Source organism: Dysidea avara, chromosome 7, assembly GCF_963678975.1.
Source record: "Dysidea avara chromosome 7, odDysAvar1.4, whole genome shotgun sequence".
Lineage (NCBI taxonomy): Eukaryota > Metazoa > Porifera > Demospongiae > Dictyoceratida > Dysideidae > Dysidea > Dysidea avara.
Genome location: NC_089278.1, coordinates 10,868,404 through 10,887,176, shown reverse-complemented (window position 1 = coordinate 10,887,176; position 18,773 = coordinate 10,868,404). Strand labels below are relative to the sequence as shown.

At 38.1% G+C, this 18,773-nt stretch overlaps 1 protein-coding gene across 2 annotated transcripts in view; it reads right to left on the bottom strand.

Annotated features, from left to right (window-relative positions):
• Nucleotides 1-18,773, bottom strand: part of LOC136260075 (AT-rich interactive domain-containing protein 2-like) — a 77,582-nt gene that overhangs the window by 42,566 nt on the left and 16,243 nt on the right. For both annotated transcript variants that reach the window (XM_066053689.1, XM_066053690.1), the window contains exons 7-9: nt 14,469-14,680; nt 10,883-10,959; nt 8,494-8,575 (exon numbers count right to left, since the gene is read on the bottom strand). In XM_066053689.1, coding sequence (XP_065909761.1) covers nt 8,494-8,575; nt 10,883-10,959; nt 14,469-14,680 — 371 coding nt within the window. The remainder of the gene's footprint in view (nt 1-8,493; nt 8,576-10,882; nt 10,960-14,468; nt 14,681-18,773) is intronic.

The window sequence follows — 18,773 nt, the reverse complement described above, 5'->3', positions numbered from 1 at the left end:
GATGGGAGGTCATACGGACAAGGTCACAACAACATAACGAGGTCAAACAAGAACGAATTGAAGACAAGGGTGACTTGCGTTGAAGTGACTGTAAACGAGAACGTTCTCTAGAGTTTCCAAAATGTCTGGACCAATACGGCATTTTATTGGACCGACGAAGGCAAGTCTTCAAGGCTACATCAAACAGGCAAGAAATGTAGTCATTTTACCAATTAATGTGTCTAGCCTTGCGAAGGAAGAACGAGAACTGGAGGTATCTAATTCAATGGCTTTCAACTAATATCATGCGTCTTGAAAAGTGTAATGAAGAGTGGCTTAGGCTTCTAGATAAGATGAAAGGTGATGAGAAATTAGAGGAAGAAAAGGATCGAATATTGTTGGGCAGCTGATGGTGATGATGGATTAATTGAACTGCTATTAGACTTGAATGACATAATGGCCAGCCTTCAAGGATGTTTGTCACAGGCAGGGGTGTGCGATAATGAAATTTTTATTATTGCAATAATGTACCTCATTATCACGATTATCACAATACTTTACTACACACGTAAATAATAATTAGATACTCATAAATGTCTCCAATAAATTGTCACTGTGTCACTCATTATGCAGTTGTGCTTACTTCATAGCTATATCTGGAAACCAGCATCACGACAAAAAAATTATAAGTATCCATTGGAATTATACCTGGAATTGTAATATTTTCTCATTTCAGGTTAGCCAAATGTAGTTTACAGAAGTATCCAGAAAATTTCCTATTATCACGATAATGCAATAATGAAAATTTTCTCGATAACAATAATGACTTCACGATAATCGATTATTCACTATTATCACACAACAATAGTCACAGGTTTTAAGAAAACAAGAAAGGGGAACACAGGCTTGGATAGAACGGCCCCGACCTTTGCTAAATACAGATCAAAGGGATAAGGTTACCCCTCAAATTAAGCTTCCAAAGTTAAATTTACCTAGTTTCGATGGAAATATCCTTAATTGGCAGGAATTATGGGATATTTTTAAGCCAACCATTCACGAACAAGATTTAACTAATGTTACGAAGTTTAGTTATTTGAAAGGTGTTCTGCGTGGTGCTGCTACTACTGCTGTTAGTGGTATATCTGGTATCAATGAAAATTACTATAAGGCAAGTAAGTCCTTATAAGTCAGTGAGAGACAGTTCTATTGAGACTCCACGCTCTACTGATACACTTGTCACAAATACCAGTGCTGGAATGTATAAAATTAAGTCTTATGAAGCAACAAGACCTTACATTTTTTGTAAAGGTGAACATTTTAATGACTCATGTGACCAACATGTTGATGTTGTTGATAGAAGGAAACAGGCAAGGACAATGTTTTATTTGTTTTAGAGTTGGTCACATATCTAAACAATGTCCAAATATTTCTTTGAAGTCTTATTTTTATTGTAAGAAGGTTGGACATCGCAGAAGTATTTGTCCTACCAGATGTGAAAGGTCAAGTGTAAGTCACAACAATGATACCACCCGTGAATCTTAGTTCACCTGAAGACAACCACCCCCCCCAGAATCTGAACTAAAACCATCTGATACAACATCAGTTGTAAGCAATGCATTGTTGGCTAGTGGTGAAAGGGTGTTGCTACAAACAGCCCTGGTGATTGTGTGTGGTACTGATGGAGCGAAGTCACAAGCTCGTGTTTTGATGGACAGTGCCAGCCATCGCACTTTTATGACAGAACAGATAGCAAAGAAACTGAAGTTACAGCCACAGAGAAGAGAAGTATCAACCTTTGGTACAAGGAAACCTCAGAATTTGGAAAGTGTTTTGTTGAGTTCATTATACCCACAAAGGAGGGTTTGACTATAGTTTTACATGCTAAAGTGTTACCACAAATCACTGGTCCTATTCTAAGAGGTCCTTTACACCAAACAGATATTGAATTTCTTAAGGCAGTTACTCCTGACAAGTTGGTTGACAATATTCCCATTCAACTTACGTAGTTCAGCCACCATTGATAACTGGATTACTTTTGGAGTATAGTGGATGGAGGCAGAATTGTTCTCCCCTCTGAGTTATTGTTGATATCTTCTAAGTTGGGGTACATACTTACAGGGAAATATCCCGATCAGAATGAAAAGAGTAACAATGAGATTTCCTCTTGTTTGGTCATGGCCCAGAATGACCATCCACGTTTAAGTGGTCTTTGGACATTGGAGACCATTTGTATACGTGATCCAATACATGAAAGCTTTAGAGAAGTTCAACAATACTGTTTGTTATCGTGAGGGTCGATATTGTGTTGTGTTGCCATGGAAATCTGATGATGTTCAGTTACCTGAGAATTTTGACATTGCATTTGGGAGAATGAAATCCTTATCTCGTAGACTTCTTATCTCGCTGATAGAACATTGTTGCAACAATATTGTTATGTCATTCATTCTCAACACCAGGCTGGAAGTATTGAATTGATTGATGACCATCCACCATCCAAAGAAGGATGTAAACAGAAGACATTACTTACCACACCACCCTGTTATAACTCCATTGAAAACAACTACAAAGGTTAGAATTGTGTATGATGCTACTGTAAAAGTAAGGAAAGATGTTGCGAGTCTTAATGAATGCCTACACAGAGGACCTGTTACTCTACCAAACATGTTTGGTGTTTTAATTAGATTTTGTCTGTATTTTATTGCTGTTCTTGCTGATATTGAGAAAGCATTTTTACAGATAGGAGTGCGAGAACACGAGAGAGATGTGATGAGATTTCTATGGTATAGTAATCCAACTAAACCAGAGAAGGTTGAGGGAAACCTATCTACTTACCACTCGTGCCATTTGGCCTAATATGTAGCCCCTTTTTACTGGAAGGAACATTGAGATTTCATTTGAAGAGTTTTAATTCACCTGTGGCAGAGGCTATCAGTGATAACACATATGTGGATAATGTTTGTGTTGGAGCCAATTCAACGGAAGAGGGTTTACATATTTTTATAGAACTTTGTGGGTGAGATCAAAGGAAAAAGTGTACTTTAAATTTCATAAAGTACACTCTCAGCCGGCCAACAGTGCTTCATGATCACAAAGAGTGCTTTATTGCACCGCAAAGAGTGCTTTATTGAACTAATAAAGCACTCTTTGTGAGCAATAAAGCACAGTTTCCCACATGACTTAGTGCAGGCTAATAGCCTGTGGGGCTCACGCCAGTACGACTAATCACCCAAGCCGGTGAAGGATGATAGCCTCACCGCGCTGAGTGATCAATCACCCCAGCCAATACGAGTTACACCACTGGATTGCTTTTATAGACATACCTAAATGCTTTGATGATGGGTGGGAGAAGGTAACGTTAATGTAAACGGACAAGTCCTGGAGATATCACGGAAATACTTCACCATGTGACTTACAATAGAATCGATTGTGGGTTGCGAGCAAAACCTGCCAAAATACGCGATGAACGTCTACCATGCCAAACTATGGTGAACTACGCGTGAGTTACTTTGTTAAACTAGTTTGTGTGTGTTCAGGCTACTAATAATTTGTGCAATACGTGTTAATTATGAGTCCTAGTGTATGGTGAAGCTACATGACTAGAAAGTTCCATAAATCATTTAAAACATGGCCTTGCTCGTGCTATATGAAAACTAAAGCACTCGGCCACGCGCCTCGTGCTTTATTTTTCATATAGCACTCGCGGCTATGCTTTAACATATACATAGTGAAGCTAAAGGTATATTTAAAGGTGCTTCAATGAATCTACGTCAGTGGACTTCAAATTGTAATGAATTTCTCGACAGTTTGCCAGAGGGAGAGAAGTTATCTGGAAAGAGTATTAAGATGTTTGGTACAATTTGGAATCGAATTGAAGAATATTTACAAATACCTATCTTCAAAAGAACTGTAGATGGAGTTGATATTACTAGACAACAAATTTTGAGTGATGTTATGACCCGTTGGGTCTGATTGGTCCTATTACTCTTTCTGGAAAGTTGTTTGTACAGAGATTGTGGACAATCAATAAGTTGAACTGGGATGAGAGCTTACCTTAGTCTTTATCTGATGAGTGGAAACAGTTGACTCTAGATTGGCAGAAGTTGTGTACTATACAAATCCCAAGGTACATTGGACAGTCTGATGGAAGATGTGAGTTACCAATTAATAGTGTATTTTGATGCTTCTGCAAAGGCTTATGCCACTACTGATTATTTAAGAATTGTTAGCAAGAAGTCGATTAAGACTAATTTAATTTTTTCAAAGCTTAGGTTTGCTCAGCTGGGTTTAAAGTAGAATTCCAATGAGGAACAGGGACAAGTATCATTACCTAGATTGGAACTTTTGGCTGTCCTGATAGGAATTAGAGCAATTGTGTTTGTTACAAAAGAGCTGAAATTACCGATAGCTAAGAGGATGGTATTTAGTGATTCAGAGTGTGTTTTACACTGGATTAAGTCTACTAATCAGCTTCCAGTGTTTGTACAAAACAGAATAAATGAAATTCGAAAGGAGCAAGATCTTGTGTTTGGTTATGTTCCATCTTGTCAGAACCCTGCAGATTTTGCTACAAGAGGTTTAAGTGTTACTGAGATTGATAGTTGCAGTTTGTGGTGGTATGGGCCAGATTGGTTGCAATTGCAGGAAGAAAATTGGCCTACCTGGAATTTCCAAATATTACACCTGACATATTGGAATATTATTTGTCTCAGTTTAAAGCAGTTGGGTCTCCAATAATGTACGAAGCTACTAATGTTGTGAAGGACACAGCTGTTGAACCTTTTGAAATTGATGAAACTAAATATTCATCATTGTGGAAGTTGCTCTGCATCACAGTTTTATGTTTGAAGTTTGTTAAGAAAAGGGTGTTTAGCAGGTGTTCACAATCACTACAGGAGAGAGTTTTACAGAAGTATACTATTTTGAAGAGAGTGATTAGGGAGATAAGAGAGCAATCATTTTATTTCAGTAAGATTAGAGCAGCTACCTTATTGTGATTCAACGTAGACAATTTTGTGATGTATTTATTGCTATCAGGAAAGGGGACAGGAATTGTTTACAAATACAACTTGGACTGAAAATTGATGAATTTGGTGTTATGAGGTGCCATGGATGTTTTCAGAATGCAGATATTCCAGAGGGAGCTAAATGTCCCAAATTGCTGCCACGCCAGGAGCACTTTACGCAACTTTTGATTCAATATGTTCATGAGAGATTAATTCATGGTGGTGTATCTCACACATTGGCTTCATTGCGTCAGGAATATTGGAACATTAAAGGAAGAATAGAAGTTAAGTCAGTGTTGTCTTGTGCCGTCGGCACGAAGGACCTTCATTTAGTCTACCTAAAATGCCACCATGGCTGAGAGAATGGGTGGCTCAGTCTATGCCATTTCAATCGGTGGGTCTTGACTATTTAGGACCTAAGGAAGGAAAGGAAGTGATTAAGAGTTGGGTTTGTTTATTTACTTGTTTGTCAGTCCATGCCATACATTTAGAATGGGTAAAGAATTTGACCCCCCAGCAGTTTCTAGCTAGTTTGAGACGATTTGTAGCAAGACGGGGGGATACCTCAATCAGTGAACTCTGATAACGCCCCACAATTTAAGGTGGTAAAACAACCATAGGCTTACAGTGGAGAAAGGTTATGTTAGATAATGAAGTAAAGTATTATATGACTGAAGGAGGAGTAAAGTGGCAGTTTACTACAGCCCTTCCCCATGGCAAGGTGGATTCTATGAAAGATTGGTAGGGTTGGTTAAGATGTCACTGAGGAAAGCAATGGGTCAAAGACATTTTACAATTGATCAGCTCATCACAATTCTTACTGAGGTGGAGGCAATAGTGAATACACGTCCATTTACGTATGTTTATGACGAGTTTGATTCAGGCTTTACCCTTACTCCAGCACACTTTCTGATGTCCCGTTTTCAGTCTCTGTTATTGTCAACAGCAGACTCAGATGACGAAGAAGATGAGTATTGTAATGTCAAAGATTCAGCAATATCTTTACTTGATTCATGGAGAAAGGGCCAGCAACAAATGAATTCATTTTGGCAGATTTGGAAAAATGAATATTTACTTAGCTTAAGAGAGAAATCTTCTATGTACCATTGCTACAGATAAACGGAGCTCCCCACATAGGGCAAGTTGTTATCATCAAAGAGAAGGTCCCCAGAAGAAAGGGAAACTTGGTAAAATTGAAAGATTGTTTTACAGCAATGATGGAGAGGTCCGCATAGCAGATATATATTTATCTGGAAACAGACATATTCAGCGTTCTATTAAATAATTGTATCCCTTGGAATTAACTGATCAATCTAAGAATGATGTTACTGAAGTTACTCCAAAGTCTCAACATGCTGGATGTGCTGAGCCTACAAATAGCAGAATAAATAACAGAATGGTACCAATGCGGCAAGTTGCTGCCATTGCAAGACAGATGATTCACCAATCTTTGGAGAAAAATACTGCAACTGTTTTAATTATTGTAACATAATTTATTTTTATCTCCAGTGTCATAGAATGAGCTAATATTAATGATGTAATTTTACGTAATGGGTGTACATTATATAGAAGCACTGTGTATAAATGTTGAAATTATTCATTATAATTCAGTCACCCAAATAACAAACATCTTCTCTGGATACCTCGCTGCAAACCAAACACGACATATGGCTTCATATGCAAAATCTTGATCTGTGCTTGCTTTCCATCCCCTTTTGCATCAGACGTGTTTGTGGTAACTAAAAATCACCATCTCCAGTTAGAAGTACTAACCTTAAGGTATTTTAGACCTAAAGAATGAGAATTCTACAAATTTTGGATCTAGTCTCACAGTTTTAGTTCTACGCTTCATAAACTTTGTCATCTGCTACCTAAGTATGTTTGTAACAAAAGTACGTATGGAAGTAATTTTTTTGAAGTACTTTATCAAATGAGCTATTGAACTCTCTAAATTTTCTATAAAAAAACAGTAATCTCCTCTTTTGAAGCCATTCCTAAAAATATGTTTTCATACTTTTAAAGATAATGTTATTACAAGCCACTACAAGAACTTTAGGGAAGTTTCATAATTAGCTGTAGGAGAATCGATTTTAGTGCTAATTTTGTAACCACATCATAATCTGTACATACTTCAGAGAATTTCATTCAGATTTGCACTAAACAGAAGTTCAATATCTCAACTAAAACATGTGTTATTCATCAGGTGGAGAACAGTATCTGTGATGGTTTTACAGCTTCATGTAAAGCACATAATTTTATTCATGGAAGCCATAGGACATAGTTGCTTGCCCCCTTAAGGGAGTGATTGTTGCAGCTATAGTTATCTGATATCATGGAAATATAAAGCACACTCCAGCATTTTTACCCACCCACACACTATATATATATATATTATATAGTTATACAATGGCCACGAGTGCTCTGCCTGATATAAACGCACGAGCCTGAGGGCCGTTAGGCCCAAAGGCAAGTGCGTTTATACAGGCAGAGCACGAGTGCACATTGTATAACTGTTATGTACCACTCACCTAATAGGTGGGGAGAGTCTCACAAGACAGCTGTAACACTTATAAAGGCCAGGTTTCTAACATCGATTGTGGGTAACCAAGCCGGACGTTGCAATGACGTTCCCCCTGCAGTACTGCAGCCACCTGAGATATTGAAAGCTGGTACACTATGGGTTATATCACTAACCTGCATTAGCTGTTCGACTCTCATCATGTAGTGCTCAGCATGCCAGCGTGCCATATAGACTAAGCACCAGACTAATCACCATAGTGATTCTCTCGAGCGAAAAAAAGCAGCTAAATAGACGGTTTAAGTAAACAAAACCTAACTACTAAACGATACTAGTCTAATTCTTACTATTTACACTGGCTAAACTCGAATCTGGTGGAAGGACAAAACTGGTTCCCACAATCGAACGTAAAGGTTAGTATTATTTAGAATATATTTGTTTTATTGAGTCATTGTCGAAGTGGACTACAGTTTAATCTGGGCTAAGATGGCACCAGACTAGTAAGGTGTATAAGTACGTTAATATATGTAGACTAGAGTTGTGGCCACCCGCGTTGGCTTTTTCAATCGCCATTGGCTGCTTGTAAACATTATACGCATTGGTGATGTTATGGCCCACAATTGACCTTTACATGTCAGGCCATAAAAGAATTTGAGTGATCTGTGAAGTGTCTTTCCACCTATTAGGTGAGGTGTCGTAGTGGTCTTCGCCACCGGCACTTGTGCTATGCTGCACAAAACCGCAGCCAGTGCAATATCTGTATAATCCACTGCTGTCGGTGCATTATAACTTATAATGCACTCGTTGTAGTCTACAAAACCGCAACCAGTGCGTTATAAGTTATAATGCACTCGCTGCGGTCTGCAGCAGTGCAATATACAAATTATGGCACTGGCGGTGCCTTTGAACTGCCCATGCAGAGTGGTACATATATATATACACACATAAACATACAAACACACAATTGACTGAAACATAATAAAACTTACGTACCACAGAAGCAATTTTAACTGCTATTTCATATCCAACAGACATGATGCTTGGTAAAACACAGTTCATACACAGCACTACAAAACTGAAATTACAACAGTGTACAGCAGGGATTATAACACTTCTTATTGTTTTAATATCATGCACTAATCCAGCTTGTTTCAGTATTTTTTATCAATGTGCGTATGGTCCCTACTCTATAGTACGTTCACGTTGAGCTGAATCCTCAAAAACATTTAATAACTCATGGATGCAATTACACATGATCTTGAAATTTGGTTCATTTGTAGTACTGCTTGATCCGCTAAAAATATTTCGAAATCTTTTTGTTCAAATGTTTGACATAATATTTACAGCCAATCAAAATTTTCCCAATACATTTCCTAAGGGGAAGCCATATAAGTGCAGTGTCCATTACAGCCCTTTCCCGAACTTGTGATGGAGCCAAACCGTACATGTCAGTTGTTGACACCTTTGCTGTTACCAATAATCATCTTGTTGGCTGAAATGTTAACTCTGTTGAGATAAAATCCACTTTTAATTTTTAGCTGTTTTTCAGGATTCAGCTCAACGTGAACATACTATAGTTGAAAAATTCTTAAACTTTTGTGTACTTGTTGGTTAACTTTTTTTGTAAATAATTATTATGACTGGTGAACCTACACATACCGCATCAAAAGTAATAAATGGCGCCATGTGCCCTAGTTGTATCAATTATCGTTTGAAAACCATTATGCTTCATTGTAAGCTAAGTACAACCTGTTTCACAACAGTATGAATCAAGAACTGTTTGAAGAGCACCTCTGCAATCAAAGTAGCCACTATGTAAGATACTGATTTCCGTTATGAGGACTTACCAGTGTCCTTCTTTGTATCCCATTCGTGATGGCTTCCTTTCTTTTGCATTGTACGTACTGCGGTATGTCAAAAGGCACCTCTCGGGTCCAAGCAACATCGAACAGTGTAAAAATCAAACCCGTAGCCTTAGCAGTTATTGAGTTACGCTTGTATGAAGGCATCAGTCAGTCAGCAGAAAATTCTGCTAAATAAATATTTTTTAAATTCCGTAGCAACTTGTTGAAAGCATTTCGAGTCAATCTGAAGGCTTGTTTGGGCTTAGTTTTGCCTAACCAATACTGGCTCATCATCGTCTGGGATAGTGAGGTTGGTTTTTGGGTGATGTTTTTTCCTACTTCTCTGTGGTCCATACTATACAGTACTATTGTACTGTATGATATTGTATTCAGTTAACAAGATGTGATGGATAATGAGATGGACACATACAACCAATGCTTAGAGTTTACAATTCATTAAGGTGACTTTAAACAAAATGGTGATGTTACACTGTACAACATGTACTTTCAAGTTAGTTTGTATTGCTCTTTATACACAAAAAAAACTACATGTATCAGGTACGAAGATGAGATTTACTTTAGTTTCAACTTGTTGTATAACCCTCTATACACTACTACTACTGCTACTGCTACTGCTCTACTACCACTACCACTAGATTTTAAATTTACAAACACAAACACAGTGTATAAAACATTTATCAACTGTACATCTTTTGTCTAAAAATTCTTTAGACATTGCTTAAAATAATTAGCAACTTACCTAGCAATGTTTTATTAATTAATCAATTAATCAACTTATTCAGATGCAAACATGCAACACACGTTCTCTATGTAGAGGAAACTCAAAGCCTTAACATATTTTTTATTTGGCATATTGATACCATTCCATCCGTCAATAGCTTCAGCTGCCACATGATATCACAGATTTTACTAACAGCTGTAAGAGATACACAATCAACACACTGAGGTGAGATTGAAAAAGGTCAATGCAGTTAGGTATTTATAGGGCAGTTTCTATGCATGTGCAAGCTGTTTTCAGCATGGATTACAGTACATAGAATTGTACTACCAACAAGCTGTAGATGTCTGGAATTATGACAAATACCATTGATATGTGAGACTAAGCCTATAATAGACTATATGCGTGTTCTATTTATTCAACGAAAAATGATAAATTTGTACTGATTAGTGGCATGCTCGAAATTTTTTGACAGTGAACGACTATTGCAAGCCCCATACAAAAGTATGGGTAGCAAATACGGCTCAAGCTATAACTCGCCACTAACACTACAGACTCAGCTCTTCTTTCCAGTTACTATTCTATACAGGTAGAGGAATCTATCAATCGGAAAGAAGTACTAGGTAAGTGGTCTATTTTCTGAGATTCGCAAACGTACATTTATCGCAGTCGTTCACCATCGTGATGTACTAAAACATAAGAAAACGTTAAAATACGTGTATCTGGTGTTTTAGATGTTTTTGGCAGTCCATAGAGTCTATTGGCTTCTAGTCATATTGATCATATAACTACTACATACCTTAAAAGTAGTTTATTTTCACCAAGGGTGGCAACATTATCTTTCTCAAAAGACAGATTTCTAATAATAGTAGCAACCTGCATAAAGTTAGAACTACGTATGTACATGCATACGTTTGCATATAAATTATTTAGCCCATACACAGGGAAAATAGGGGACAATGGGTCATGTGCATTATGCAACATTACTATTAATAGCAAGATGAATGTGGACAATACATGACATTGGCAACTTCAATTGAACAATAAACCACCATGCTGCAAATACCTTACCGATCTTTCTCACTGAGGAAAGCCAACATCGCCCAGCTCACCAGATCGCTGGCAAAAATACTTCTAACCACACCTGTTATCAAGACACCTTGTCACCAAAGTGGTAAATGTCTTTGGCACCCTTCACATAACACCTATGTACATTCAGCAATCTCCAGGTATCCAGAAGTGCTGCTACACAGCACATCTCTACCTGGATACCTATGGTGGTGTGGCCTCTAACACTATCCAGACAATTAGCTATCACAAACATTTTATCTGTTTCTCCATACTAAAAAAATCATATCACAACATACTAGCTAATTGTCATATCAGTATAATATACCTGCAGGTTATCGACATTTATTGTGTATACAATTTGTATACACAGTGAATGTAGAATTGGCATCAGCTCTAGGTACTGGATATTGTTATTCTAGTTAGTACCAGCCATTACTAGCCATGACCACTTCATTACAGTATTGTGATACAGTATCATATCAAACACTTTATTGATGGTGATACGTGATATACAAAATGCACTGTATCCTAGAACCCTAGTAGTTTACACAAGTTATTCACCCCTTTTTATATACTGTATGCAACTTATAATTAGCTAGTACTCCTGTGAGTACACCAGTGTACAGAGATAGCTACATGACAACATACAACCAAAACTGACCATGAGCAGAAATAACCTCAATTTCATCTTGTAATAAACTATTAACCACAATACAATGTCTTGCCTCCGTCATACTTGATACATTAAGCTATTTTCAGATAGCTTACCACACTATACACTGACAGCTCTACACTTTACTTCAAACAATTTAAGATGTATGCAGTCTAGATTTCCCCTTTACTGGATAGCTTTTTAATGCATTGTGCTCTTGGCTTCTCCTATTTCCAGCAAATACAATAGAGTAATTTGTTTTAACTTCCCAGCACTTTCACAGTACAGTAGCCCCAGTCATCGATTATCCAAACATTCCGTTATCCAAACTGTGGAAATGACTGTTCTATTGGAGTATTTTGATGAAGGTGCACGTTCTATTAGAGCACTTGAATGGAGTTTCTGCACATAAATGAATGGACTTTGTCTAAACTCACCCAGGGCCTAATACGATTGAATAATGGAGGGAAGAGTGGTGAGTCATGGTTGTTACAGACTTAGTACTGAATATCAGACAGTATCCGTTACAGTCTTCATAAGTAACTAAAGTCATGGAGAGTGAAAATTCAACTTTTTTTTTGCTACAGGCCAGTTTTAAATTTCAGTTCACCAGAAACAGCAGTTGGATTTTGATTTCCAGGTTCAGTTTATCCAACAATTCAATACATCCCAAAAAGGAACTAAATAATGGTGACTGAGAAACAGCACAAAGGAATACATCATATGATGCTATGTATACACTGGCCCCAATGAAAATGGCAGTGGCTTGGTTACCATGGTTTTGGAAATGTCTCTTTGGAACAGTGTGCACTTAAGGAACCCTACCTACTATTAATCATCATACTTACTGACCAACCACCACTCTCAGATGTGTATTTGTGACACATACAATTGTGAATAACCTTCCTAATGGACGATATCCGCAATGACGAAATTTGATGTCATAATTGACAAAATGGAAGTGGTAGTGTGGGGCCTTCAGAGATTTTAGCACGCAGTATTCGAAATGAATGTTGTCTGTAGTTTTCTACACTGAATCACAAGATAATAAAGGTAAGAAGTAGTACATGTACTGTGACAATGCAAAACGCGTTCAACAAGGAAAGCAGACCGAAAGTTTTAAATTCGGACACAACTAGGCTTATCTGTATTGCATTATATACTATATGCCTCACCTTCTCCCTTTTTCGAATTTATAAACGCTATCATAGGGAAACACTACCTAGCCCAATACCTCCCTGTACAAAGTCCCCACACTAGCACAGCCATTTTGTTTGTGACGTCAGAAAACGTCATTGCGGATATCGTCCATAATCAGTAGCTAGCTACACATACTTATGGACTAAACGATGGCAAATACAACTTTACTGCATTTATGGTAAAAATATGTATATTTGCATTTTTGGATATGAAAATGTTCATATTGTTGTGTACATTATTATTGGTGAGTACATTACTGGCTTTGTAAATTAATGCCAAATAGATAATGAACTGCATGCAAATCTGCATGCATTTCTATTGCTCAGGTACATTATTCTTGTCACCTATTATAATACATTCTAGAAAATATACAATGTAAATGTCTAATAGAACAAACACTTGTGGCCAAAATCTTTTTTATTCAACAGGTGAGGATCACTGTGTCATTGGTGCGAGCCTGAGCGAGCCCCACAAATGGCAGTAGTCACTCATACGTCCGACCCGTACATCTGACCATTCCCGAGAGTTTACGTAACGAACACGGGCAGCCCCACACTGGTAGTGCTCAACTGTACGTACGACTGTACGTCTGACCATTCCCAAGAGTTTACGTACCGAACACAGAAAAATGCGCCACATGGCCAGCTTAGAATTTGTCACTTCACTCACAACTTATTCTTATCTACACTGACATGGACAAAGAAGACCGTCTTGGAAGAAGGCCGGGAGAGAACGAGACAGGGCGAGGAGGGAACACTGGCTGGTGAATGCCCGAGTGAATGGTACGTGCGTCACATTCACGAAAACTTCCTATATGGAAAAGGCCATATTTGCACCACTTGGCTTAGAAATTGTCACGTGGGTTTCAACTTTTTATCTATATAGACATGGACAAAGAAGACCATCTTAGAAGAAGGCAGGGAGAGAACGAGACAGGGCGAGGACGGCAGCAGAAATGCCAGATGAAGCAGAAGCAAGTAGACACCTGATAGACACCATGTACACTCACAGAAGAGAGCATGCAGTTGGCCAACGAAACTGCAGAAGACAGGGAGATAAGTCCTAGCTGACCATACTTCCACAGTTATGTAGCTATATGCTGGCAGGCCACTGAGCCTCCAAACTTGAACTTTTTTCACCTTCCTCCAGCTACCTCTAGAGTAGTCTGAGCATTTCTGTATGTATAGCTACAAACACACACACATTAAACACTATTCATGGAAATACAGTTGATGCCGCATCACTTTTTACACAACTCAGGCTCACCCCATCATGCTTTTAGCATCTGTCTAGTTTATTAATACTGCGTATGTGTTGTCATGTATGTATGTATGTATGTATGTATGTATGTACGTACGTACGTACGTACGTATGTATGTATGTATGTATGTATGTATGTATGTATGTATGTATGTATGTATGTATGTATGTATGTATGTATGTACATACATCAAGTACGTACCTGTCCCACCCGATAAGCTTCAATGGTTGACTCTCCTATGCCACAGAAGATATGAAACAGTTCTTGTGGCCCAGTAGATTCACACTGGTACTTGGTGGCTACCAAGGCACACCACACATTGTTAGGTACACAAGAACACCAAAACTTGTGATAGTCAACTTCAGTGTTGTTTTCTTGCCAAGTCTTACAGAGTGCACTAATTCTCTCATCACCTAATTTGAAACACACATGTAGATGTCATTTTAGCTTACAACATAAAGTACGTACGTGCTATTAATGACTAAAGGTATGTTGTGTGGAATTTAAAAGAAGAGTGGAAGGTCAAGAAAAGGAAATAGTTAAACAATGCCTAGTTTTGACTACGCAAACATTACTGAAATAATCCAGGCATACCCACTGCAACTACCTGTAGGTCTAGTAACTTCACCAAAACCGAGTAGAAGAGACCAGGATCATGGCCATTATGGAACGCAATACGCATCACAAATGTGACAAAGTGAAGTACTGCACTAGTCTAGAGAAGCGTTTTTGTTAAAAGTTATATTGTCTGTCTAGAAATTATTATATTGAAAAATGGAGTAGGGCTCCTGTGATAAAAAGTAAATAAACAAGAGATGATGGAAGAATTACACTACAAAACTATGTTGGAAAATCCGTATGTTGGGATGTTACCACTGTCTGTTCAATGCCAAGGCAGGGATTTTCCCATATACTGTAGCTACAGTATGTAGTGTAGTGCTGCCATCATCTACTTTTTTAACGCAGGAACCCTCAAATAAATAATTCTACTATTCAACTTTACTTTTCATTCTATCTACACACATGGTTATGACTGCTTTATTATAGTAGCTTGCTGCTTACCTTGAGTGAGCTACGCAATGGATTATCAGTACCATGTTGGCAAAACTACAGCTAGATCACTAAGGGGCATGACTGCCATGCTCTGATCAGAAGACGATCATGTAATTGAAGATAAAAGGAAAGACAAAGCACAAAAGGCAGACACTCTTCAGAACCAGAAAGGCACATGTCATGCATTAAGTTTATTATTGTGGTGTCAGATGGTGGCTTAATTTGACCTCTAGCCTTGCGACTGTAGTCGACCTCTATCCTTGCGACTGTAGTCAGGCAACCAGGCTGGCAGACCAAAAATCAGGTTTTGGCAAAATTTCGATATTTGGCTTCTGTAAGTGTTTTCAATGCTGGATTTGATTTTAGACTTCTACATACCATTGACCATAAGGGTGTTTTTGTGTGTGTGAGTGTTGCATGTGTGTGTTGTGTAGGTGATGATTTCAACGGCAGCATTTTGGCAAGTACCATTCATTTTAGGGGAGAACCCTACTAAACAGTACTACCCTGTTTGATAAGATGACAGCGATTTGACAAACGTTGAATGGACCACCAAATTAATCATGTCAAAGTCACAATTATGAATTATTCACCAGTTTCATAGCCATATCAACAGTGTTTGCATTAATTTCTGATACTTATAGTGCTTTAAACACATACAAATGTACTTTAATCCTCCTTGTGGCAGATTATAGAAATATTAGCTCTTTGAGCTGTGATTATCATCTTACAAGCCAACAAGTCATCTAGTATGACTAGCCAAGAAGTACAAGTGCTATATCAAGCAGTAGAAATCCTTTTTTGGCATGTGCTCAAATAGCTTCACTTCCTACAAAAATATTCAAATATTATAAAGTTTTGGAGGCATCGGTGCCCATTCAGATGTTCGCATGTTTACGGACTATGACATGACGAAAGGTGGTGTAATGCCTTTGAAATTCAGAGATTCACATGCAAACAATATAATAGGAAGGCAGGGTGGTGTAAATAATATAAAATGTACATTCTATTTGAACTGGGCCAATGAAGTGTTTGGAGCCAAGATATGTCTTACCACACAGAAGGCAATTTTAACACTGAGTATCAACCTTAAACACACAAAGTGCAAGGTGAGAAGAAGTGTTTATATTGTTAACCACGGATATATATGAATGAGCATGACAACAGAAGTTATAGCACATTACATTGATAACAGATGTGGGTTTTGTACTGGAAATCTCAGAATGGCACGTGGATACTGTCAGGATGGTTAACAATTACCAGGGATCCAACAAGAAGGCTGCCATATAAATATGGATGATGAGAAATGTAAATTGCATTGTTTGCTGCTTTCAGTTCTGTAGATTAGCATTGACGAGCTTTTGCAAAACATTGCTATGCAGCACGTTCTGATCATTTAGGGGTATGGTCACACCAGCGATAATTTTATAAGCATTGCTACACGCATTTACTCCACCTACAGTGGCGTAAGTGCTTCAAATAGTTTTGTGGGATTTAAATACACTCCACTAATTAAGGAAAGTGTTGAAACAGAAAATTAACATGTGTGACCGGATCAGCAAAAATCCCACAATAGTGCAAACCTAAATTTTCAGTATAAGCCATTGATTGCAATGGGTAAAATATTTGCGCAATAAAAAATTTAAACACTTTGTTCTTTGTTAAGAAAGGCCTAATGATAAAAACCTGGATGTCAGCCTACTCAAGGGGAGTTTGAAATCTTTGTTTCGTTGCAGTCAGATTTGGGGATAACACGTTACGTAATAATATTACTTTTGTAGTAATACGCGTTACATGATGAAGTAGCGAGTAATATCAAACGGTACAGTAGTACTGTTTAAGTAGGGATCCCCCCAAAAATTCCGTGCGCCACCCAAAATTCCGCCTTTGAAAATCATTCTAGAGACATCTTATGAGACGAAAATCACCTTTACGGAATAGTACTAGTCCATATGATATATAACACAGCATTAATTATAATAAAACACTTACAAGTGGCTGGATATAGAATCGTTTAAATCGCCAAAACTCAAATTTTAGACTGATTGCCTGACGGACCACATTCACAAGGCTAGAGGTCAAACGAAGCAGCACACGGCCACCATTTTACACCACAATAACAAACTCACCAGTGGGATGTGCCTTTTAGGGTTCTGATGAATGTAGGCCCTCTGTGCTTTGTTTTTTCTTTTATCTTCAATCAAGCTGCTTGTCTTCTTCATCCAATGAAACCATAATCAAGGCATTAATTTTCCATATCAACACTTTCTTTCAGCTGCATATTTAGACGCCACAGAATTATTTCAGAGCTGGATTTCAGAAGTGCTTCAATCCTGGCGCTACTATAACAGGTAGCTATACTAGCTAGATATCTGCAACTTTGTGATTGGGATCCCGTTCACAACCACACCCATCAAATATAAAGATATAGGTGGACTAATAGCAATAGAGTACGGAGATCATGCACACCTCTTAACGATCTAGCTATATTTACTTAACAGTAAACAAGATGACCTCACCCCTTATTGGTATAGGTAGCCGCACACCCCTTGGCTGACTCGCAATATTCTATATAACAGTCACTCTAATACAACAATCATGTACTGTAAGATATTCTAATTAAACAGTCACAAATTGCATTGCATTGTAGCTAGCTAGCTGTGCTACAACAAAATACTAGAATGTAAACAAGTTGATGTTGTGCTACTTCTAAAAACCAGGCGCCATGCAGCTAGCTACCTCATCTGGAATTAACTATAGACAGTATATGCTACTACGAATTAACCAACTATATATTATTACTTTACAATAGGGTAGTTTTGGGTTGTGCAATAATATTATTAGCTAATTCTCGTCTTTCGTAATTCGTTCAATTACGTTGCTATGCACTGCTAAGGAAGCGTTTGTTAAACAAACCACCTTTACCAACATATTACGCACAGAACTATCTTCTAAACTGTTTTATGGTGTGACTAACGTGTTTTTCCCACAAATTCTCTCGACAAAACCTCAAAGCTGCTCTTCATTTTCGTTCACGTACGTAAGGGATACGCCCCCTTTCAACTTGAAGCGATAGGCTATTCCTGGTAGTGTGTGAGGCCTGCACCATTGTTTTTCAGTTGCTAAATGCCTGAAAACCTCAAGGGGAAGGTAGTCTGAGGAAAGTCACCACACCCGTATTTCAGTCCGCCGAAAAGAAACCACCTCAAAGCAAAGTTCACTTGTGCAGAAGTTTACTACAGACTTCATTTCACTTTTACTTCTTACGTAAAAGCTGCTTTTACCATTATTAAACGATTTTGCTCACGTGGGTGCATATGGACAAACATAGATAGGTAGATATGTAGATAGGTAGACACACACACTTTTACGAAAACAATTTCAGTAAACCAGGCGTGTGCCCACAGCCGGCCTTCGGCCGGCTGTGGGCGCGCGCCTGGTTTAAAATTTAAA